Below are 26592 nucleotides of genomic sequence, written 5' to 3' on the forward strand. Positions count from 1 at the left end.
CCTCACCTCTTCATTTTCAATCTTTAATGTAGCTAGACGAGATTGGAGCTGGTGGTAGCGCATCAGGAGTTCTGTTTGGACAGGCTGCTGGGCACTCACCTGGCAAACCTGAGGAAATGTGAAATGAGAAATTATCATCATAACCTTTATTTAAACTCAGAGATATATTGAGGACGCAACCTCATTTACAATATAGCCAAGACAAAACAAGACATTTGAAACATCCAATGGACATATCAGAAGTACCGAAAAGTAAAAGTGACAAAGACGAATTAACAACAGAGAACTCCACTTAAAAACAGGAGCAGCTGGAGGTAAAATAAAATGGAATTATGGATTTAAAACGCAAAATATTTGAAACATACATTGCCATATCAGAAATACCAAAAAGTAAAAGTGATAAAGATGAACTAAAAACAAAGACATCTACTTAAAAACAGGAGCAGCTGAAGCTAAAATAAGAGGTGATTAAGGATTTAAGCTGTGGTAAGTTTCAGACGGTTTTGGAGAGTGTTCCAGGTTTCAGGTGCACAGTAAGAAAAACTGGACTTTCCCAATTCAGTACGCACTGAAGGAGCCTGCGATGTAGGCCAGTCCTTTGAGCGAGTGGGATATTGACTTGCATTAAAAGATACTAAAAAATTAATATAAGATGGTTAAACACCTGTGAGGGCTTTAACAACAAATGAAATCCAATGTCTATCATGCCTGTTGGATAGAGAGGGCCATTCATCTTTAAAATAAAGGTCGCAAATTAGTCGGTAAAAGACCTCAAAAAAATCCCTCTAAAGACACAGATTAAGATTATGAGTGACAAAGTAAGTAAAATAATGTGGTACGTAGAGGTGTAAGAAAATATTGGTTCTGCAATATATCGCGATATTTCATTTCACATTTCTGTATCGATAACAAAAAGCACTGTATCAATAGTTTTAGGTATTTATTCAAATGCAGATATTGTGGTGGTTCATTTTTGCTTTTTTTGTTTTTCTTTTTTGTTTATATTTTATTTATTATTATATAACACTCTTTTATTAAATAATGATAGTTCCTTTGTAGGGATTGCATAAAAATAATGTGATGTTAGTTATGAACTAACAGAATATGAACATTTGAGCAGGATCTTAAATTGTAATGTCTGTAAAACATAATTTAAGCTTTAACACAGGAAAATTTTGGGATATATCATTAGATCCTGTTCTGATCAAATAAAAATGTGTTTAATATGTGTGCATATTTCTGGTGTAATTCAATTCTTCAAGGAAATAATCATTTAGAAAAATAAACAAACAAAAAATTGCCTTTTTAACAGTATCATGACATATTGTGATATATCGTATCGTGATCCTAGTACTGTGATTTGTATCGTATCCCCAGATTCTTGCCAATACACACCCTTAGTGGTAAGTGATCTTATGTAAGAGTACAGCATTTACAGCCTCTCACCTCATCTCCCATGTGTGGCAGGTACTCAAAACGCATCGGAGGACAGAACACCTGGTTATGCATATCCATGATCTTGTGCTTGTCACTGCGCGAGTCCAGGTTGTCCACTGCATTCTCTATGATATCTAGTCCCTCATGGCGCGATGTCTCCAAGTTGTACTCTGCGGATAAGTATGTCCTGAAGGTACGTGCCAAGCTGGCATGGTAGCCAAGGTCACAGCACTGTGGAGATAGATGATCTCATGAATAAACACAAAAACTGTACATGCAGCAGTCTGCTCTCAAGAAAAATACAGTAGATAAGAGGAAGCTAATGTACACATTTGAGGTTTAATTTTATGTGTATTTAATTTAAAGTGTAATCAAATCAGCCATGAGTTGAGGCAGAGGCTGTTTGGTAAAGTCCTGCAGATTTGTGCATATGCAAATCTTGTATTTTTTCTGTTTCATTAGTGTATTCTATTTATATTATTTATTCCTTTTATCCCTTCACACTTACTTTCTTCTTTTTTTTGCTAGTGTTTTTTCAAGAGTGTTTTTGTATGCAACTGAGCTATTGTGGCCAAGTAATTTCCCTTGTGGATCAATAATTTTTGGGCTAAGTCCAAGTCTCTGTTGCTCCATCTGAAGATCTGAGGTTGTCAGTTGGGGTTTTTTGCACTACTGTGAACTGGAGGAGCAGTAAAACATATTATAACTAACATAAAGTATCAGTTAGTATTTGCTGTGCTGAGAATACGTCAGTGTTTTTACCTTGCCGTCAGCCTTTACCAAGAAAGAACTGAAGCTCTGAAGTGCCCCTCAAAGACCCCCAGACTCCCTTGACAACAACAGTTTTACCTTTGGAGAATCGCTGCTTCAGTTGGTTTGTATTTTTGTTATTACGGGAATTTGGTGTTTTCACAAGTTTGTTCAGATCAGAGAAATAAACAAATCCAGAGTACCAAACAAGCTAAACAGAAGCAGCATTTCTGTAAAATGAAATTACTGAACTAGACAGTAATACTTCAACTCCCACTATAGAATGAGTGATGGCATCTGACAAGAGAATGTTGACTTGATGACTTAATGAAGGTCCTAATGGGTGACTCTTCATCACCATCATAGAGCATCTTTCAATGTTCAGGGTAAATTCAAACAGGAAAATGTATTTTGAATTACTTTCAACTCATGACATGCATATTTTCATAAATTTGTGGGGTATTTTGAATATTAACACCCACACTAATGTGCTTAATCAGAGCAGAATGTTATCATTTAATTAACAACTCTAAAAGTGTGTTTTAGTGCACAGTGCTTCCTTAAAGTGGACATCCTTTGTCATCTAGTCTAACATTCTAAATTCTAAATTACGTCCTGCTACAAGTTACCTTTCAAAAATAGCAGCATAGTTCACAGAATTACAGGCGCTACAATGGTAGGACACCAGGGATAATTACAGAGCCTTATCACACAGAGCTGTATAAACTAACCTAATTAGGCAGACGATGGTACTGAGAAGGTTTAGAGAGAGCTTGAGGCAAGTGACAGCTCTGTGAATCACTAAGTAAACGCTCTTTAACACTCTTTAGCACTGAGGAAGTAGTCTCTCTATTTTGGTGCGCAATTCTCATTGCACCACTCAGTCAAAGTGGCTCAGTAGAATTAAGAATAAATGGTGCACATTATCCTTTTTTAAACAAAGAGAGCACATTCATATGTACAAAGCAGGCTTTAAAAAGAAAACTCACTTTATAAAGAGCTTTTATTTTCCATATTCTGACTCAGATATGTATATGATGTACAGAAGTTCAGTATACTCATAGTTGCAAATACTGAGAGCTTTTATAGCTTCACATTTGATTCTTTCATAAATTTAATGTAGCATACATTATTAACTGGAAGCTCACTATGTTGAATAAATCATTTATTCATCCAATCCATCATTTACTCCATTATTATTATTTTTCTTTTCTACAATGTGCTACTACCTGCAATGAAAATTGCATTCGATGTTGAAGTCACTTATAACTACATGCTTCCTATTCAAGACAGTGAAGCTGTGAAGTGAGCTGTGATGGTCAGTGACAAAGCTGCTCCTTATGCGTTAACATGCAGTTTGATGTGGTGTATAGTTATTCTGATATGACAAAAGACCCCGTGTCCTTCTCTGCCCTGCTTGTGGCAGCCAAACTGAGTCATGCTCACAAATCAATTCCCTGCAGCTCAGCAGGATTTGGGATGACACAGGCCTTTCAGTTTCCAGACAGTGAATCCATCAAAGCTGCTCAGCGAAGGCACTGAGAGCCATGAACCAGAGGCTCAGTGTGCCGGGTCCACCTCTGTCCCTATCAGACCTCATATGACTTAGAATGCAATGGACCACCATATTTCAGCTAAAATACAGAATAAGGTTCACTCAGCTTGTAAAGTCTTACTGAAGTCATATGTTATCAAGCATAACCTGGAAAATGTTCAGTTTTTGCAATGTGTTGCCATATGTTGATTTAGCCTTAAGCAAAACTATGGCAACCGAGGAGTTAGCGCTGATATGAAGAGGAGGAAATAGAGACAGTAGGACTGACAGGGGAGCCACTGTGGTGGAAATACTGACTAGATGATTCAAACATTTTTGTTTTGTAGCCTCAACTACAAAAACCACATTTACTACAATCTGCAGTGTAAACTCTGTGACATAGGCCTGCAAACCAAAGCATGACTCCAAAAGTCAAAGTGAAATATGACATCAGAACAGAATCTTGTACAGCAAAAATTAGATGTTTATGTTTCTGTTCATGTGTTAAAATGGAATTGGAACAAAGTAACACTGGTCTACCAGTAAAATGCTTCCAGAAAACAAGTAGTGACAGTTTAAGTCACTAATAAAGAAAAATTAAGTGAAAAAAGCTGGCTGACTCTAGTTTGAAAGATACCGTCATGGACAAAAATGTGAAATTCTGAGAATAAATAAGACAATGGGATTTGCTCCAAAGACATTTTTGTCTCAGAGCTACCAGATGTACTTCAAAACACTTCATATTACAATACTTCCACTTAACAGGTTCTTTCTAGTGAAAGATTTAGAGATCTATAATATAAATATAAATAAACCAATATATATACATATCTAAAAACCCTTTATCATATACATTGAAAACATGAGCTAACCAACACTTTCATAATTTGTTTCCCAATTCATCTTATTAAAGTATGTAAGGTTTAACACATTTAATGTCATGTCATGTCTAAAAAAATCATGTCTAAAAAAAAAAAAAAAAAAAAAACTATAGAAAAGTGACAATACTGACAATCAAACGTGCAGACAGTGGCATAAAATAAAGTAAAATGTTAGGGTACTGTTTGACAACGACCAAATGTCACCTGATAAAGAAAAAGTATTATTATGCAAAGTTTCAAAAGTATAAGGATTAAATAAATAAATAAATAAATAAAAATGAACAGCCAATTTGCATACAAACATGAAGGACGTGTTTTTAATATTTTAGAAAGACAGAATTGCCCCAAGCAATATCTTTGCAAACTCCTTCACCTTATTATAGTCCATTAAAGGGTTACACAAAGGGTTAGAAATGTTGTACTTAAAACAGTGTCATCTCATCATTATAAAGGAGTACCTGGAGCTTTTTAACAACCCACAGTATACTAATTAAGCAGATGCAACCTCCTTTTATTATGAAAGACTGCTACTTTTTCCAGCTTTTCCACTATAGAAAATACTGTTAACTGATGTAAGGTAACGTTAACTAACAAGCAAACCCTTGGGCACCCCTTTGGCACACCTGGTAGACCATGCCACATATAGACTGAGGCCTTGTTACAGCCTGAGTTTGTTTCCAGCCTGAGGATATTCTCTGCATGTATTTTTCCTACTCTTTTTCCCTGCATCTCCCATCTCTCAACCTAATCTGACCAATGACAACACAAAACGCTCAATAAAATAAAGAAGCTAAAAAGCCAGCACTGGTTTCTGTCATTTGGCTGAGAGTGAGGTCATCAGCAGGAATAAGCATTAAGAGGTGAATATATCAAAATGGAACATGAATTTAATTTTGTAAATCTGATGAAAAAAAAAAACGCTATTAGTGAGTTATTTTATATGCAGGAAACACAGCAGCATGCTGCAAAAGAAGACCGATGATGAGACAGATGTATATGTTATGTATAATTGTGAAATGCAGCGTTCATTAAACGGTAAATTATAAAGGAGTATCTGCATTAATGTAGGCATACGGGTGCTTCTATGAAACTGGTCCCTAAAACAGGACAGACGGGCTAAAAATTCAAACTAGATGTAGACCAACGTTATGAAGCAAATTTGGAAGCACTTTGGGTCTATTTTAACAATAAATACTTACTCAGATAAAAGAGAAACAATTTTTCAGACAAAACACATTTTATATTATTTTACATTATATTTATTACAAAAATCTGCATCTAACACGGTCAAAGGGACACGAAAATTACACGCTACTATTTTTTTCAAATATCTTTTTATTCTCTCACAGGTTCCTTTTTTTTAATTGAACTAATTATGCAAAGCAGAGTTTTTCACAAAAATGACCGCTGTTGCAAAATCATTCGCAATTTATATGTGTTTAAATTGGCAGGTTCTGCATGTAACATCAGTGGAGACGATGGGTTACATACAAAACCTGGAATGAGACTGCCGATTCATGAAAAACCTGCATGTCTGGATTAGAAAAACCACTAGGGTCATCACATCTAACACAGTGTCTTTATGTATAGCGGTATGTAAGACCATTTACAGCCATGTTTTCCAGATAAAATGCACTGACACCTAGGTAGCTTTTCCTGTCCCAATTTTGGTCCTGTTTTCGGTCCCACTATTTTACTAAAAATTCATTAATTTTGGGATGGCTCAGAGCAAGAGTATATTTTTTTGCATTTATCTGAGGTCATCATTAGGTACATCCTGGGGGGAGGTATGTCTAAATTTCTCTTTTATTATTGAGTCTAAAAACCTGGCTAAGTGCCAGACACTAAAATGAACTCAGTTTCATAGAAGCACCCATATACAAGCTTTGAAAGTGAAAAATGCTTCAGTCTTCAGCATTTTTATCAAAACATGTTTGTTTCATAAGATCCAGTTGACTCAATTGTCCTCAAAAATATAAAAAGCCATACTAACCACATGTTTACATATATCTAATTTGAGGTTTGTAGTTGTGTCATTACTGCTGCTGAGGCCAAACAGAGGCCGTTGGTACAGAGTGACTGGTGACAGGTAACCCAGTTCTGAAAGTCCATTGCCACTCATCACTCTTTTTGCTTATGATGGTGACGTCAACCATCCACTAACCATTAGGGGTTTGCAAAGTTAAATAATTCCTACAAATACTGTTTAAATGTAAAAGCTGCACTATTTCTGGAACCAAAAACTCAGGACATTTAAACAAGACAACTAAAATATACTGAAAACATGTAATTGAAGAGGGAATTAGGTTTTTTTTAAGTAGTTTCAGCTACTGTCATCCATGAAATGAGAGACAGACTCACAATAGGGAGAGAGACAGTCTGTGTGAGTGTCTTGTGTCATGTTTTACTTGGTGCCACAAGGACAAAATGTGTTTGCCTCAAGTAGAGGTCCCAAAAGCTGCATCAACAAAACAAATAAATGTGGGAGACTGAGCAGAAATCATTCTGTCAACGCCAACAGCATTGTTCAAAAATATCCTGCTGTAGCTGCGTAATTCTGCTGCACAATGCTAAACAAATGTTCATGTCAGCCATAGTCAGTCACCCACGTAGTGTTAATTAATATTGAAAAATTGATGGTAAATACATTTATTGCCAACTGAACAGCTTGGAAACAAACAGCTAACAGGCTGAGAGTAAATAAGACACATGAACAGATGGTGAGAAAAGTGACAGTGCTGCAGAGTTAAATCAACATCTAAAATCCCAGCTGAGAGATGTAAACAAACACATGTGCTCCATGCATACTTACATCAATCATATCAGATACGTCATGGATGTAATATTTTGCCACAACGGCATTTGTTGCTGCCAGGTTCAATAGATAGTCGTTCCGGGCTTTTGTGCATTTCAGTTTATTCTCTGAATACTTGGCTTGCCTCTGGGGATGAGAGAACAGACAGAAGAAATAAAGAAATAACCATCAGTGGAAGAAAACCGAACAGTAAAGAGGGTTTGAGTGTGTTTATATTATAACAACAGTACGTGGCTGCAGCTGTGGGACAGACATGGCAGGAAAAGTTTGAGAGAATCTACCTACAGAGGATTTGTGTGAAGTTCTTGCATCTTAAATTCAAGAAGATGCTGACAATAGAGACAGACAACTTTATCAAGCTGCATTGGGGAGAATCTGTTGTTTTGCTGTACCTTCTTTTGATATATTTCCACAAAACATTCACACAGTAAAGCCATTAGTCCAGACAGGCTTCATTCGTTTTAGGTTGGTTGATTTGTTTGACTTCGGCATCTGCTCTTTTCAGTTTAAAACATTCCTTAGAAAAATAATCAAAGGTAGTAAGTGTGGGGTGAAGTATTTAAAAGACTTAAATTGCTTATTACATTTATACAAACTGCATCTGCAATCTGTAACATGTACAGATGCAGTTACAGATCAACTTCATTTATCCCAGAGGGAAATTCGTCCTCTGTAAACTCAAGAGTATAAAATACATTCATTAATTCATTCATTTCCCAAACCGTTTAAGTCTCTGGAGGGTTGTGGCTGTGCTGGAGCCTATCCCAGCTACCAACGGGTGAAGGCGGGGTGCACCCTGGACATGTTGCCAGTTCATTGCAATGGGCAATTTAGATTGACCAATTAACCTATTAAAATTCACGTCTGTGTGCGGAGGTGAGATCTGTTGTAAGATTCAGTCCTGCATCTTAATGAAGTGAGTCATCCACTATAGCTGCTTCACTGGTCAGTTAACATGTTACATATCAACTACCAACACTATTAGTAATATGAGTCACTTTAGAATGAGTCTACAGACATGCAGTATGTATAGAGTTGCAACATATAGAATTAAAATGCAAGTGTTCATTCAAACTGCAGACTGTTTTTAATTATACAACACATATGTAACTATGATGGCTGAATCTGTGGGTCTGCACCGCTAGTGTGAAGCAAAATGACATTTTTACTGAAAGGAAACTTAAACATTGCAGTGGTGACATAGTTTTACTTACTTTAACAACCCAATTACATGATGAAGCAGAAAAAACATGATAATTCTACCGCCAACTTCTGCTCATTATGTGAATTGTTTGCACATTTCAGTACACATGGACTTTTTCCTAATATTACACAGCCTTTATGATGCAAATTCCTGCAGTAGGTTAGAATAAAAGAGCTTAACTTTTATCCCTTCCTCTTCCCCCTCAAACCTATTTGCAGTGAGAGTAATGAGACAACTGCACCAACTAAGAAATAAGGCACAGGGATAAAAAGAATATTCATTGAAAAGCCACATTATAAATAGTTTTAGTTTTCAAGCCAAGCAGCATCTCTGAGGATACCAGCCGGAGGTGAGAGAAACGCTGCTTTCCTGACAGCTGTTTGATTTCCTGCACCTGAGAGATAATAGGAGTTTCATTTGCATGAAGAAATTCCAGAAGAGGATCCAAAATAAAAAATGCATGGTTGTATTTGAAGTACAGTGTGCTCCAGAGACCACCAGCCTTAAACCTCTGGCAGTGAAGCTGGAAACCACATAGAGTTATTGGCCTGGAGTACTGCAGTTTGCTCAATGTACATTTGGCAGCAGAAATACAGCATGCTCCTCAAGTCTGTGACATTATATCACTATCTGCTGGTGTTTTCTTGGAACCAACAAACAAAACTGTTTCACCACCGGACCTTTCTAAAGCCTAGGCTCGCAATTTGTTTTTCAAGAATTTTGGCACAAACGCTGAAGTCAAACAGTGCTGCATCTGTAAACAAACACAGAACTATCCACTGTTTAGACATACACACCTTCTCCTTCATCTTCTCAATCTTCCTGACGGAGCTGCGTCTGGGTTGGCGGTCCTCATGGCGCAGGAGGTTAACATTAAGGTCGCCGGACTTGCTGAACTGCTTTTCCTCCTGCTTCTCTGCATCCTTTAGCTTACTTTCAGCGCTAATGCTCTCAGTGTGGTACATGTGATACGTTTTCATCACCTGTAGGAGCAAAATGACAAAAATTAAATGGGCAGACCACTTTTTAACTTATCATTGTTACATCAGGGCTGTCAAACTCATTTTAGTTCAGGGGCCACATACAAACAATATGATCTCAAGGTGGGCTGGACCAGTATAATAATAACAGTGAAAAAAGTAAAATTACATGATAAAAATGTTTACATCTGGAAAGTATCCTTTAAAAATTGTGAATCAAATGAACAACCATAAATAACCTGAAATGTCATAAGAAAAATAAGATTACAATAATAACAACACAAAGATAATTAAAGCTGCAAGCAGCATTGGGCGGGACCTCGCACCGGGCGATCCGCCTCCCCCGCGATTCGCCCCCCGCGTGATCCACCTCCCCCACGATCCGCCTCCCGTGACCGTCGAAACCTCAGCTCCACTCACACCTCTCCGTCCCGATACCAGTTCCCACCCTAAACTGTCTGTCCTCCTTACATCTGTACAGAACACCAGCGACCCTCTGCTGAAACCACCATCACCTTTAAAATGAGACTTTTATTTTGGAAACCCTACTGTGTGTATGTGCATTTGTTTTATATGTGAGAGAAAGAATCAGTTTGAAAAATGATTTGAAATTGTATGAATAAGTGAGTATAAAAGTGATGATTTATCACATTTAAGGCTTTTATTTTGGAAAAACCCTATTGTGTGAGCATGTGTGTCTGTGAGAAAGAGTACTTTTGAATGAAGAAACATTGTACAAACAGTTGAGCATTTGGTCATAAAAATGAAAAGAAGTTATGTAATAGACATTTTGTATTTTTTTTTTTTAATTGGGGTTTTATTTTGAAAAAATGTACTCCGTGTACTTTTGAATGTGTGCAAAATTTCCAATATCCACAATACAATGCAGTAAAACCTGTTTTAAAATTTAAAAAAAAAATTTAAAAAAATTTTGGATTACCTGGGTCTTGAACCAGCGTCATCTTGTTCCATAGGCTGCAACATGAACCACTGCACTACAGACAGACACTTACGAGTGTGCACCAGGAAGAGTTTTATAGGGATTTTGTCATTGTTAAAAGTGAAACCAAACATAGTCTTCAAAAAATCACCATTATTCCATAACCGTAGGTCGTATCTGAAAAATTCTTTCACTTTTGGATTCTGCAGACTTGTGGGAATTTAATGAGGTATAACTGTTTTATCAAAAGTCTGAAATGAATAAGCAGTAATTGCAGAAACGTAGAGTAACTTTCAAAGGCAGATTGCCAACTTCCTGTTGGAGTTAGCTCATGAGTGTCAGTGTATGATTTGTCGGGCTCAATCAGACCAACATTTTGGCATTTGTTTCATGCTTCTGTGACATTCCTACTGGCCGCTAGGGCAGATTTTGTGTGTTTTTTAGTACAAAGGTGGCGCTACAGAGTCCATTTTGGCACCCAAGGGGTTATTTTTGATATTAAATCAAAGTGTTCACGAGCCATGACATACATGGCAAATTTGGTGAGTTTTGGAACATATTAAGGGGGTCAAATGGCAGTCTAAAGTACAAAAAGTATGAAAATAAACAAATTGCTATAAATGAAGAACCGTACATGCTATCTCAAAATTTTTTGCATGTGAGTGTTGTGGTGAGTCCCGTGAACGCATAGATATGTCACATGAGGGGAAAAACTCCAAAGTGAAAAATGAGTTCCGAACATCGCAACTTTGCGGACTTGTAACAAAAAAACTAAGACAGTTATGGAAAAGGTGTGAAATCGTTTTATTAAGGAGGTTTCACTCTATCTTTTGGCACTATTTAGAAGTTAATATGACAAACGGTGTCCTGGGAGTTAGTTTTAGAAATTTTATTTTGAAAGGCAAATTGCGAACTTCCTGTTGGAGTTAGGTTAGGGGCATCTGTGTATTATTTGTAGTGCTTGATCCAACAAATATTTTGGCAGTGGTTCCATGTCTCTACGACATTCCTACTGACCACTAGGGCTGTTTCCGTTTTTTTTTCATATAGGTGGCGCTAGAGAGCCCATTTCGGCACCTATGGGGTTAATTTTTTCATTTTATGAAATTTTTCACCAGGCCTGACATGTATGCCAAATTTGGTGAGTTTTCGAGCATGTTTAGGGGGTCAAAATCAAGGTCAAAGTGGTGTGTGAATAATAATAATAATATCATTAAAGCTGCAAGCAGCATTGGGCGGGACCTCGCACCGGGCGTTCCGCCTCCCCCGCGATCTGCCTCCCGTGACCGTCCACACCTCAGCTCCACTCACACCTCTCCGTCCCCATACCAGTTCCCACCCTTTAGTGTCTGTCCTCCTTACATCTGTACAGAACACCAGCGACCCTCTGCTGAAACCACCATCACATTTAAAATGAGACTTTTATTTTGGAAAACCTACTGTGTGTATGTGCATTTGTTTTGTATGTGAGAGAAAGAATCAGTTTGAAAAATGAATTGAAATTGTATGAATAATTGAGCATAAAAGTCATGATGTCTCACATTTAAGGCTTTTATTTTGGAAAAACCCTATTGTGTGAGCATGTGTGTCTGTGAGAAAGAGTACTTTTGAATGAAGAAACATTGTACAAACAGTTGAGCGTTTGATCATAAAAATGAAAAGAAGTTATGTAATAGAAATTTTGTATTATTGGTATTTGGGGTTTTATTTTGAAAAAATGTACTCCGTGTACTTTTGAATGTGTGCAAAATTTCCAGTATCCAAAATACAATGCAGTAAAACCTGTTTTAAGATGGAGAAAAAAAAAAAAAAAAAGTTTGGATTGTCTGGGACTTGAACCCAGGTCCTCTTGCTCCATAGGCAGCTACATGAACCACTACACTAAGGACAGCCATAGACAGCTGCCCACCAAGAAGAATTTTATAGGGACTTTGTCATTGTTAAAAGTGAAAGTAAACATAGTCTTCAAAAAATCGCCATAATTCCATAACCGTAGGTCGTATCTGAAAAATTCTTTCACTTTTGGATTCTGCAGACTTGTGGGAATTGAGTGAGGTATAACTTTTTATTCAAAAGTCTGGAATGACTGAGTACTAATTGCAGAAACATAGAGTAACTTTCAAAGGCAGATTGCCAACTTCCTGTTGGAGTTAGCTCATGAGTGTCAGTGTATGATTTGTCGGGCTCAATCAGACCAACATTTTGGCATTTGTTTCATGTTTCTGTGACATTCCTACTGGCCGCTAGGGCCGATTTTGTGTGTTTTTTAGTACATAGGTGGCGCTACAGAGTCCATTTTAGCATGCAAGGGGTTAATTTTGATATTGTATGAAAGTGTTCACCAGTCATGACATACATGGCAAATTTGGTGAGTTTTGGAGCATGTTAAGGGGGTCAAATGGCAGTCTAAAGTGGAAAAAGTATGAAAAGAAACAAATTGTTATAAATCAATAACCGTACATCCTATCTCAAAAATTTTTGGATGTGAGAGTTGTGCTGAGTCCCGTGAACGCGTAGATATGTCACATGTGGGGAAAAACTCCAAAGTGAAAAATGAGTTCCAAACATCGCAACTTTGCAGGCTTGTAAAAAAGAAACTAAGACAGTTATGGAAAAGGTGTGAAATCGTTGTATTAAGGAGGGTTCACTCTATCTTTTGGCGCTATTTAGAAGTCAATACCACAAACGGTGTCATCGGAGTTAGTTTTAGAAATTTTATTTTGAAAGGCATATTGCGAAGTTCCTGTTGCAGATAGGTCATGAGTGTCAGTGGATGATTTGTAGAGCATGATCCAACAAAAATTTTGGCACTGGTTTCATGTCTGTACGACATTCCTACTGGCCACTAGGGCAGTTGCCGTTTTTTTCACATAGGTGGCACTAGAGAGCCCATTTTGGCACCTATGGGGTTAATTTTTTCATTTTATCAAATTTTTCGCCAGGCCTGACATGTGTGCCAAATTTGGTGAGTTTTCGTGCATGTTCAGGGGGTCAAAATCCAGGTCAAAGTGGTGTGTGAATAATAATAATAATATAAAAACGAACGAAAAACAATAGGGCCTTGCTTGCAGGCAAGGCCTCTCACTGCGTGAGAGGGCCTTACCTTTCGGCTCGGTCCCTAATAACGAACGAAAAACAATAGGGCCTTGCTTGCAGGCAAGGCCTCTCACTGTGTGAGAGGGCCTTACCTTTCGGCTCGGTCCCTAATAACAATTTTAACAATATTATGCCTCATCTTACCATTTATACATGTGCATTACAACTTACAGATCACAGTGGATCTACAAAGACACAAAACATCTAGTAACAGGCAGAATATTGTTAAAATTGTACATCTCAAAGCATTTCATGTTGTTCATAGATGTTCAGGTTATTCACTTTTTTGTGTGAAATTATCGTTTGTAAATGTAAACATTTAATTTTACTTTTACACTAAAACAAAGAGAAAAAATATGTAGTTGTCATTATTTATAGGTTATTATGATAGCATTTTATTTGTCTGACCCACTTGAGATCAAATTGGGCTGTATGTCGCATTTCACAAATTCATCCCACTGCCCAGACTGAAGCCTTTGGTGGGCCAGTTTTGGCCCACAGGCCATATGTTTAACACCACTGTTTTACATCATGAATTATTGTAGACAGATATAATGAAATAATGATTCTAAGATGTTTCACTGATTACGTAAAACCTTTGAGGAAATGCAGGAATAAACTTTATGTCACTGTTGTGTTGATACTTAGAAATTCCCTCATAGATTTAATGTGCAATACCAAACAAAAAGGCAAACCTTTCCCTTCCTCTCAAAAATCTGGTCTGATTTTACACTTTAATGGTGGCCTGTTGGGTCAATCTCGGTGTGAATACAGCGGTAACACAGCTGTCATCACATGTGGAACGAGTTAAGTGGATCCAGGATTGTGCGTGGTTTAGCCATGCTTGTCAAATCTCCAACTCACTTCACTATTCGATCTTTACTGTGGCTTTTCCAGCCTCGACAACATTTCTACAGTTACTCATCATCACTCCAGACTTATTCATTTTTAGCTCTTTTGTGCAACAGTGCGACACCACTGTTTTCTGTGCCATCTGCAGTTATCCTTTATGTTAGACAGTAAAACTTTGACACTTAGACACCCCTTTCCCAACTCCAACATGGTGATGACATGTCTGTGGTGACAAGATCTAAAAAAGGCCTTGTAAGATCAGACATCGCCCTGCATCTTTCTTAACTCTTCCCAGATTCGTAACTCTTCCCAGATCCCATAACGTCTCTCCCTATAAGTCTAACCCTTGGAAACCCATTCTTACTCCCTGTAAAAGTAAAGGAAAAAAAACTCCAGATGGGGTCTGTGTTTAAGTGTCTCACATTTTTGGAGCTCTGAGAATTTATATGAACCCTTCAGGAAGTTTGAGAGTCAACGTAAACATTCATTTATTTGTTTCCCTCTCCAGGAAGGTGCTGCACTTAAGCAGTAGGGTTCCTTTTATCTTGTAAGAGCTGCTCATCAAGATCACATGTTTGCCACTGGGTCATCCAAACCTATAATCTTACTTTGACCTTCTTCTCCTGACAGTAACATTTAACCATTCTGCCACTGGAAAAAGCTTCATTATTGCCTTTTCTGTATTAAAGTAAGTTCCTCACATTGGTAGAAACAAGTAGAACAAGTGATAAAGAGCTGAAAGGCAATCCCTTGAAATTTAAATAAATGAAATGGAAAAGATACACATCTATTCTAGGAATGACAAAGCTAACACTGATGTACCTACTCCGGCAAAAGAGAAACTAGGCTACTGCTGCTTGTCCTCAGGCTGTCAAACCATTTAGTTGAAATTCATGTGAAAATGTGCATAGTTTCCAGCCAACATTGAACCATCTGACTACAAGACCTGCAGCTAAAGACACAAAGTAATTTGCAGGAAGACTGATCTTCAGCTGTATCTACAGGAGGTGTGTGTAGTTGAGTCCCCCTGACTATAACCTCGGGGTATATAACTCCACAACACATGCACAGCTAGTGAAAGATACCCAACAGCGAAAGAATGGATTATGCTTTTTCATCATAGAAACAGAGCAAATGAAGACAAAAATTATACAATTCAACATAAATTAAAATATTAGTATAGCCATACATTTAAGGTACACTCATTTCCTGTTATCTGTCCACTATCACTGTCCATTTAAGCCATGAAATCCCACAAAAATAACAAAAACAACACAATAACTGCATAAAAAAATGAATGAAAACCTCGCCAGCACTCAGGCCTGTTTTCAGTGTCACTGCTAACAAGAGAATAAAAGTATATGAGACTGAAGAGCAGACATCAGACACAAGGTGGTGGATCAAAACGATAAGATAAGCTCTATTGATCCCAGTGGGGATATTAAGTCAGTGTAGCAGGAAATTAACACAGGTTGAAGAGAAAAAAACTAAATTTCAAAGCTTAATGCTGCTGCCAGCGTTTCATTCAGGTCTTTGCTCTCATTTCTGAATTCATCTGAGGTGTTACTTTAAAGCACAGACACCAGGATCTTCACTCTCTCACAAAAAAATCCCAATGCAGCTTTACCCTTTCTACTTCAACAATAGCTTCAACAGTAGCTCACGTCTATTCCTTACCTCTCACTGAGCAGCCAGTGATCCAAATGGGATTTCACAGTTTTCTTTCAGCAAAATTTGTTTTGTTGGCAGCCAGTGAAAACTGTTAGAAAATACCACAAGGCAATCACCATGTGGCCATGCTATTGATTTAGCTATTTCTGTTCAACAAAGTACTAACAAGGGTGCAGTCATGGGGAAAAAATATTTTGACTCCAACAAACAGTATTAATGGGTTATCAAGAGGCTACTATGATCATTAAGTCACTTTTAATATGCCTCACATATCTAGATATGTTTAGATTAGAATATATTCAACTTTACTGTATTGAAAAGGAGCACAAACTCAATAATGAACTGTAGTTTTACATCTGATCTGGGTAGCAACTGGTAAAAGGAGTGCAACAGAAGGGTAAATAATGAAAAGATAAACATAAGTGTGATAATTAAATGTAGGCATATGAATATGTATTAGGGCTGCACAACACTGGAAAAAACTGACATTGCAATTTTTTTTAACCCTGCGATATATATTGCGATATGAAAAAATACTCAGGAGGATATAATAACTGTGTGGTGCCGACGTAAATGGTCAAACAAATTAGTTGTGTTTCCTATCATTGTGTCGACAGGTGGAAGGCACTGTCGACACAGAACACGTGCTTCAGTATCATCCGCCTTGTAGCTGAAATAATTCCAGATAACTGATGTTACTTTTCTTTTTGGCATCAAGTCTTTATTTTCGGTGATTTTCTCTTGTCTGTTGCTCATTTTTAGCTTACTGGCTGACAGGCTGTAAGCTATTGTCGTCATGTGGCGTCTGTCATCGTCGTCTGTCGTCGTCTGTCGTCTGTTACAAAAATTTCAATCGTCTTCTTCTCCGAAACTACAATTCCGATTGACTTCAAACTTGGTATACAGCTTCTTTATGATGATGTCAACAAAAGTTAGTGAAATTATTTGGCTCCGGATCTGATTCTGGATTTGGTGCGACTTTGAAAAATTTCCCCATTATAACAGATAGGAAGTGGATCAATGCAATATCTCAGTAAATATAAATGATATCCAGTGTAAATTTCTACAGTCCAGCCCTGATGGGGAGATGACCAAAACATAACGGCCACATGCTGATCAGGATCTTCTTCTGGATCCGGGAACTTACGGAAAATTTAACATGGGTTCTTAAGGGGAAAAAATTTCAATCGTCTTCTTCTCCCAAACTACAGCTCTGATTGACTTCAAACTTGGTATACAGCGTCTTTGTGATGATGTCAACACAAGGTATTGAAATTATTTCCATCCAGATCTGATTCTGGATTGGGTGTGACTTTGAAAAATTTCCCCATTATAAGAGATAGGAAGTAGATTGATCCAATAAATCAGTAAGTATCAATGATATCAAGTTGGAATTTCAATTTTTTACAGATCTGATTGGAATATGACCAAAACATGGGCTATTTCTGTAATAGAATAAATACACATAACTGGGTGATAATAAATGGCATCTGGATACATTTCCAAAAGCTTTTAATTTGGCCAGTAAACTACAGGGCCATTGGTCCTATTTTTCAATGTTGTTAACAGTGACTCACGCCATGTGCAGGGGCGTGGTCTGCTTCAGCAAACTGATAAAAAATGACTGTGATTGGTGGATCGCTGTGCACAGTGTGTGTCAGATACCCAGGTTGAAATCAGATGAGAACACGTTGACTTCATTTGCCTCCTACATCGCAGGACCTGCAATGTGACTATTGCGCAGATGTACATCGCGATGACGACGCTCAAACGATATATTGTGCAGCTTTAATATGTATAATTACAAGATGACATAAATTAGCCTCAGAAGACGTTGCACATATACATCTACTTGTACCTTATGCAGGAATATAAGTACAGTAAACAAAAATAGACCAAGGAACATATATGATACATGTCTACATAGCAGAACTTAGGCATAGGTCATGGCATCGAAACAGACCCACAGGTGAGAATAACTAAAAAGGAGCGATAATACAGAAATCCATTAAAAAAAAAAAAAAAAAAAAACTTACTGTAGTGATGAATTTCCTAAACTTTTCTACTTCTACAAAAGATTTTCATACACAAACAGTTCGTTTATACAGTATGTGCATGCATGTTCACATTATTTTATTGAAAAGCAAACAAGAACATCCAGAATATAAAACCTGCTAGTGAAACACATCTGAGAATAGATGGAAACTATGAACAGTAAGAAGCACCAATATCATCATATTAACTCAGTTAATGCCAAAGTAAAGATCAGTGCATCTGTTTGTGAGTTATGATGGTTACACAGACAGATTTCATGCTGCTTTTCTGGAAAACATGGTTAAAAAAAAAAGAAGCATTGTGTTGTTACTTCTACAGTGGTGAGTGCAAAAGCGATTTGTTATGTCTATAGTCTTGTTGACTAATTATGATATAATTCTAAAATGTATACATATGAATATAACTAACAGAGAAGCCCTTACACACTGCACATTCCCCCATAATATGCTTATGTTGCAGCATCCAAATGTACAGATGGTGCGATCAGAGAGAGATGCCAGCACTGCCCTTTGGTAGTTCATCTCTCATCAAGCTGCACAGATGAATAAGTCATATAAGGCAACTCCACCTTCTCCTCTATTTCACTTCACTTCAGGGGGCAGAGGACTGCTGAAGTTGCCTGGAGCTCGTCCAGTTTTGGGCACTAAACCTCTCTTAATACAAGCCCCTTGTGTAACAGTGCAGCGCCAGCATAGTGCATCCTTATCCCTGACATACGTTTATCTGTCTGCAGGAAATCCCTGTACAAACAACTCAGTGCTTCAGTTGTTTCTAATTACTGTCCAGCGAATGCAAACAACTATCAATGGTTGCAAAAAAATGCAGATACATCGATGTTAATTAGGAACATTTACAATAACTTGCGCATGATTATTGCATATGTTGTCAGATAGTGATATAATGATAAACTTTACATTCACACTCAATTAAAAAATACATCTGAGAATATGTAGGCTTGAAAGAAATACTGCCTTAATTAATATTGCCAATTTATTATAATATACTGATATTTGGCTGTAAAACTCACTGACACATGGATCCAAATTGAATTCATAAATACACTGAAATATTAATGAACTCTGGCTGAAATCATGTAACTTTGCTATAAAGTGTGACAGGAAACATGTTCCCTTACATTCATTCATCACCCTTCATGTTAAAACATATGGAAAGCAGCTGCAGGAAATACAAGAACACATTGCTCAGAGGAAAAAAGGACCACTTTAATAGAACTGAGAAAAAAAATCAATAATTATTTTGTTAGCTGACAAATCAAAACTAAAGTAGAAAGTTTTTCTCACAAGAACAAGGCTGGACAACATTTTGTTGCAGTAAAAATTCAGAACAAAGCCAAGTGGTGATACGACAAAGCCAATGAAGTGAAACAGATGACCTAAAATGAATGAGCGCTCCATTGTTATGGAAACAAAATGCACACTGTGCAAACTGCCTCTGAAAAGCTTCCTGCTTTATTCTTTTATTTCGCTTTCTTTCTTCACACACAAATTAAATGAGTACATAAAAATGTGTATAAATAATAATTTAAAAAAGATTAAAATCAGAAACATATTCAGTCAGAACCTCACAACAAAAGAAAACTTAAATGCAGCAGTAAATGATTTATGCTGCTAATAAACTATGATCTTTCTGCTGATTTTGCAACCAGACTTTAAAAAGACACAGTTTATTAGTCAGAGATAGGACTCTGAAAGTGAGGGTATTATTAACTGACTACAGTCTGCTACATATAGTGGGGACATTTTTTGCTTGTGAATAGTCTTATTCTTCAAAATAAAGTTTCAAAATAAATTTCCTAATGGACCCTCGAAGTATCAAAGAAGAAAATACAGTAAAATTTGAGAACATGAGAATAGAAACAAAGGTAATCCAGCAATGAACAAGGAGAAAAATATGAAATACACTGCTAGAAAGCATGGAGGAAAAAGAACCTTAGATGAGCTCAGTGATGAGACAAAGTGTGAAGGATCAATCTGTTGGAGACACAGTGTATTACTTACAGTGTAGAGTTCATTTGTCACCTTCACCAGCTCCTCATGCATCTGGATCCCAATATCCTTGCTCTGAAACACAGCAGGTGGAAAGAAAAAGGGTGAGAAAACAAATGATGTCTGAGCTGTCAGCAGAAACCTGTTTGGAACAAACTCAGTCCATTATGCTGACACTATAACTTTGGTGAGTCATAATAAAAATAAATGTCAACAACCACTGGGTAGAGAGGTACAGATGTTTAAGGACCACATGGGATAAACCCATGGCTTTCATGGTACCTGGGTTTTTGTATATATTTATTTTATGTGTTACAATTAATTTGCACCTTAGTGCTAATCACAGTGTTTGACTGTCCCAAAAATAAAATTTTAGTTGATTAAAAATAAATGGTGGTGATGGATGGTTTAAAGGCCTTTTCCAATTAATTTTATGGGTCTAATAACAGGTCTCATAGGTTAATACACAAACCCCTTACAAAGAACAGCCATATATAAGTAGTGACCACTTGATCTTAAGTAACAATGACATTTCTACTTCATGTTACAAATTTAAGCTGCAGTGCTTGATAGTTATTCAGCCTCACTAGGCCAAAAACACCCCAGTTACCTTTCAGCATTTTAATTTAAGTGGTCTGAAACAACATTATTATTCTATACCTACTCCTTGCCTGTTTTCAGGCTGTAGAAAATCTATCCTGTGACGCCAATTTTGTCCGGTCTCAGACATTTCCTGACAGATATGGAGATTGCATGTGTGATTGACAGATTCAGTCAAACGTAACATGGACCCCATTCTCCATTTATGTCTTGTGAAGCTTGGAACAGTGGCTTCACTTTTCCATAACAGCATGAAACATCATCAGGTCATTTAACTTTATATAAAGTATTTGATGTGGACTGAGAAGAGAGAGCTGCAGAGGGAAGGAGCATATTCTCAGATTCTGGTGTTTTTTCCTATTGATTTTGCCTGCAATTAAAAGAGTGCCATCACAAATTAGATACAGAGATGGAACTGTGTGGACTCTTCAGTTGTGACATGCTCAGTCTCCCCATGGTGGCTGACTGCAGCACATTTCATAAATCCCACCACCTCCATGTCATTAATGAGCCTTCAACCAAACTAAAAACTCAGTGCACATTCAATACAATTTTTTCCCAAAGGTGAATTTGGGACTTTTAAGGTAGATGTAATCAAATAAATTTGTGTTCAAAATGTTACCTTTCTGGTCAGTTTGCTTTTAATAGGTTATTTGATGTTATAAAATGGATGACTGACAGCTGTAATGACCCCTCGTGATCCCATAACTGTCACTCTTTTCACCATTAATCCGCAGATTCTGTTTCCAAATTGCATGATTCCCATGACCGCTGAGATGTGGCTTCATATTTATGCAGTCTGGGGGAAAACCATTGTGACTTCCATCTTTATGTACAGCCTGAGTCCCACTTCAACGTCAAATAGTTGAAAACCTTGTGAAAATGTTGGTGGAAATGTGACATATCTGTCAGCTTAATCCAACTGATTTTAAAACAGTAGAATAGGACAACTAACAGTCCAACAATTAAAATCTTAATTTCATGAAAAAGTTTGAGATTAAACCATAAAGATCATCATGCTTTGTACTGAACAGACTGTAATTATACAAATTGCACAATATACAGCAGTGGCGGCCGCTCGTCTTTCAGAGAGGGGAAGCTCATTGTCGGCTTACATAAAAAGAATGGTCAAGTTATTTAAACATAAATTCGTCCCTCCGTTCCTTTTTAAGAAAATGGTCAGTGACCTTATCGTACCAAGTAAATAAGAAAACGTTGAAATTATGTTAAATTGAAACAAGGAAGTACAATGAGTGTGTTTTATTTACAGTGCAAGAAATGAACAAGTAATTTCGTAGTGGTTTCTCTCTCGATTTAACAGCAGAATGCACGACGGTATTAAACTGAACTCTGTCAAGTGAAGGAGTATGTCTCAAAATAGCTGTCAGTCAAATGGGATTCAGTCTTTCGACTGATCCGCCAATCAGCACGTGGAATCCCGGCGTCCAGCCTGGCCGAGCTCCGCCCACAGCTCCAATCGCCCCCAGAGACGTCGGGCGTCCAGGGGCGGGACAACATCGTGGCATTTATCCAATTTTTATCCAATCCAGTTTTGAGGCAATGAAAAACACTGTTCCACTCAGTCCCATTGAAGTGCATGGACGCCGGGCTTCTACGGGCAAATGCACTGAGCAGAGATCGTATGAGAAAACAGCGCAACGGGAACGTATGAGAAGTGAACAACATCGAGTCCGCTGATTTGTGATAAAGCTGATTCTGAACGAACTCGTCTTTGAGATGAACATGTTCTAACACATTTGTAGTCAATGAAATGTCACCACAACCGTACATATTTAACCATTTAATTTTCATAATTTTAGGGGAAGCTGGGTTTTCCTTGCAGTCTATGAGAAATCGCCACTGATATACAGTATGACTTGCTTTAAATGTTGTGGAAGGCAGTTTTATTACTGTGTGACAGATTGTTAGTGTATGAGTAGTGAGGAAATGTACCTGTGAGAAAATCAAAGCACCCTTTAACTTCCTTTATTATTGTATCACAGGACATTGTGTTTAGTTTCCCTCCTCTTTGCTGCGATGTGTTTGTGTGAGTACATCTGTGAAGTGTAAGTGCTTGAGCTGTGAGCGTGCATGACGAGTGTCAAAGGGTGAAGGAAACATGACATGATCTGACAAAGAGAAACACTCTCTAATGACATTTTACTGGGCTCCATAGACATAAATAAAAATCAATACCGTAACAACATGTACAGCAGGTGCTATTTCCACTTTCATATGTCCTCTTGATAGCAAAAACATCACTAAAAAAGCCATCACTTCTCTCTGTCACAAATTTAATTCTTTTTCTTTTTTTGTACCGTCATCATGCTACACAGCATGCTTTGTGAACATGACTGTGAAACGGAAGAAAAAAAAAGTGACAGACTGAATGTAATAATATCAGTATGTGTGCGGGGCTCTAAAACGTATAAGCAGATGGTGTGACATACAGAAACAGAAGCAACACCTCTTCTATGTTCACAGGAAGCTGTTATATCTGAGAGGGGTTACACAAAAAGCAACTACTGTAAAAACACAATGAGAAACTTCAACTGTCAAGTATGCACTGAAGGCTCCAATCAAATGAAAGTGAACATCAACATGAAAAAGTAAATTTTCACACATCATTTATCAAGTGGGCTCATTTTTTAGCTAAAGATCTCTATTTTATGGAACTGTTATCCTTTTTAACCCTTTCATGCATGAATTATGAGAACATTCATCAAGATTTTTTTCTTTAATGATTTTCTTCGTCTTCAGGCATGAAAAAAAACAATGCAATTAAAATATTTTTATGAACCTATTTTTCATGGAGTTACAAAAACATCCACCATGCATTTAATTTTTGAAACAAAGAAACATGTATTTAAAACCCATCATCAGAAAGCAATATGATGTGTGAAAACTATGAAATAAAAACATTTTTAATGCTGCTAATCTGATGTTTTCTCATATTGTAACATACTCTAATATTAGTTATTACTCACTTCACAGAGATAATTTGAAAAAAAAAAAACTTTTTGTTTAAGAAAACTGTTAATTACAGGCTAATAACAATTAACAATTAATTTACACTAAAGCATGTTATTGTAGATCAGGTTTATCAAGAACAGCAAAGTTACAGTAATGTTATGAATTGCAGTGTTTATGATGATGCATAAGTGTCCACTGTGTTGGCTGATATTCAACTAAAACAACAAAACCCACGAATATACAAGAGAACAGCTGTGGAATAACTGTCCACTGTAGTGACCACTATGCATGAAAAGGTTAAAATACCTCTTACAGAGTACGGAAGAAGTTCCGAGTCTTCTGCTAGGCTGCATTAAATTAACAAAAAGACATGCAAAAGGCTGAGAAATAAAAATTCTGAATGATGAAGTTTGTGAATTCATACACTGGTCACATTTAAGAAGACTATCTGTGAACTGTTACAGAGAAATTACTCTTTATTTGTAATTTACCTATATCAGTATGGACCACCACAAGTTGTAAATACCACTGTGTTAGTATTAAATACATTAATTAAAACATTGAGATTATATCTGGCCTCTTGTTTTAAAAAAATAAGTCAACATTTTGGGTGATGCATACAATGGTAAAGAGTCATCCACGTGTTTACTATAGCAGCCTGTGCACGTTCTACTACATTCTCATGTCAATAAAACAGAGAATTTTCAATATTTTACTCCAAATTTTATTTTCAGCATCGTTGAACATAATATCTAAAAGGTTTTGTCCTACTTGATATCAATTTCTGTCAAGAACCACATGTTTTGAATGTTTGCGTAAAGCTTAAAAAACTGATGTCCATTTCAAGTCCATGTGTTACTGAGCAGTAATTTGACATTTTTCACCTAAAAATTTTATCTCCCCAAATTTTGTTATGCATAATGTTAAAGTGCTTATAAATACCTACTCAAATATGTATAAGACATGCATATAAGTTACTCTGCTTACATGATGAAATGTGTCAACGTGTTACTGCTTGATCAGACCCTGGATTAAAATGTGTCAGTGTCAGGCTTAAATGATACTATGTGTAATAGGTGTTCATTTGTTTACACATTAGTTTTGGGAGTCAAATAATTTTGCAGATGTTCAATGCTATTTTCCATGTTTTAGTCATGTTTTTTATCTACATTTTGCCACTAATGATAATCCAGTTTAGTGTCATTATATATTCAGGTATTCTGACTTCAGCACATGGCAAATAAACTGCAGCTCATAATGAAGTTCTGTGATAAAAAAAAAGAGTTTGTCCAAGACTGAAACTGTCAATAGCTGCTGCTGCTTAAGACCTGCATGAATGCTTCTAAGAAATGTTGAATGCACTGCCATTTAGAAAAGGGGAAATGTCTACAGCAACACGAAAACTGACCTCCTGATAAATAAACCAGTAAAATGAGAAATGTAAGGGCCAACAGTAGATGAATCCCATTTCCCAGTTAAATAATGAGCATCTTTGCGAATGACAAGTTAAATGGAAATCCCTATTCAATTAAAAAGGTCAAAAGAGAGAAATAATGACACATGTCAATTGGAGGATACACCCAGCGGTATGGTAATTACTGTAGCTGAGTGGGTGCACTGTTGGGTGCAGTTAATAACAGTTGACACCTTGCATGCTGCGTACAAAAGCGTGCACTGGGTAATTTCTACTCAATGACATTTGAAACACTGTAAGTTCTGTAAAGCCTCCACGCTTGCTACTTTTCTTAGGAACTAAAGTTAGCAGCTGAGTCGTTTATTGTGGTTGATGTGCACTACAGCAGTGAGTCAGCAAGATTCACAACAGTCATTTCACATCTGAATCATCAATCATTATGAGAAGTATCATTCTTCATCAGATCAATATAACTGGGTGGGGCCACTGTGCTCAAAGGACTGCACCTACAAAGATGAAGGGTAAACAAACACACCTATGTCACACACACTAGTTCATACCACCACCACCACCACCCACAGATCAGAGGGATTTATAGACAGACAAAAGTTAACATTTCCATCCACACCCCGTTAAGCTATAATACCTGTCCTTGAAGAAACTTGCAAATCGTGAGTCAGAACTTAAATCATCAGAGAGAGGAAACTCATAAAACCAAATATTGCTGTAGCAGTTCTTCCCCCAACTAGGTTAGTAAAAAGAGTTCAGAAGAAGACAAAGAATCCTAGGTAATACAGATGGGATTGGCTGTTTTTGCTTTGTTTACTATAAATAGTTTTCCAGAGTGCAGACATTAAGCACTACTCAAACAAACATTTGAGTGAATATGATAAATGAGGGGAATCCTGAGAGGGTTCCAGCAGCTGGTGAATGGCATCTGTATGCATCAGTGGCTCTGAAGTCAGCCAGACTGCAGCATGCACTGCAGAGACTCAGAGGGAGCAGGGGGGGTTCAACTGTGGAGTGAACAACTGTGATGCAACACAATGTAAGAGCACTGGTAGCTTATATTTAAACAAGCTCTTATAATAAAGTCTCTGAATTAAATTATGAAAAGCAGAGTAGCACATTTGCATGCACTCTGCATTTATTCTCCTTTTATCTATTTATACTAAAAGTCGAGGAATACTGAGCCTAATCTAATTATTTAATAAAGTGTCTCATTATTTTATAGCGGCTTTTAAATACTGATGTGTACGTGGTGAATCATATTTGTGCATTATTGAAAAGCTATTAATTTCTTATTCTTGTTTTAATGTATTTTTCATCATGGCCTTCTGCAAAAATAGAGCAGGTTATCTGTATGAATGCAAAAGTAATCTAA

At 37.1% G+C, this 26592-nt stretch overlaps 1 protein-coding gene across 2 annotated transcripts in view; it reads right to left on the minus strand.

Annotated features, from left to right (window-relative positions):
• The window catches only part of srgap3 (SLIT-ROBO Rho GTPase activating protein 3), a 72705-nt gene that overhangs the window by 16483 nt on the left and 29630 nt on the right, over positions 1–26592 (minus strand). For both annotated transcript variants that reach the window (XM_030134505.1, XM_030134504.1), the window contains exons 4-8: positions 20234–20296; positions 9419–9604; positions 7415–7543; positions 1447–1668; positions 7–108 (exon numbers count right to left, since the gene is read on the minus strand). In XM_030134505.1, the coding sequence (XP_029990365.1) occupies positions 7–108; positions 1447–1668; positions 7415–7543; positions 9419–9604; positions 20234–20296 (702 nt within the window). The remainder of the gene's footprint in view (positions 1–6; positions 109–1446; positions 1669–7414; positions 7544–9418; positions 9605–20233; positions 20297–26592) is intronic.

Source organism: Sphaeramia orbicularis, chromosome 5, assembly GCF_902148855.1.
Source record: "Sphaeramia orbicularis chromosome 5, fSphaOr1.1, whole genome shotgun sequence".
In the NCBI taxonomy this organism is placed as follows: Eukaryota; Metazoa; Chordata; class Actinopteri; order Kurtiformes; family Apogonidae; genus Sphaeramia; species Sphaeramia orbicularis.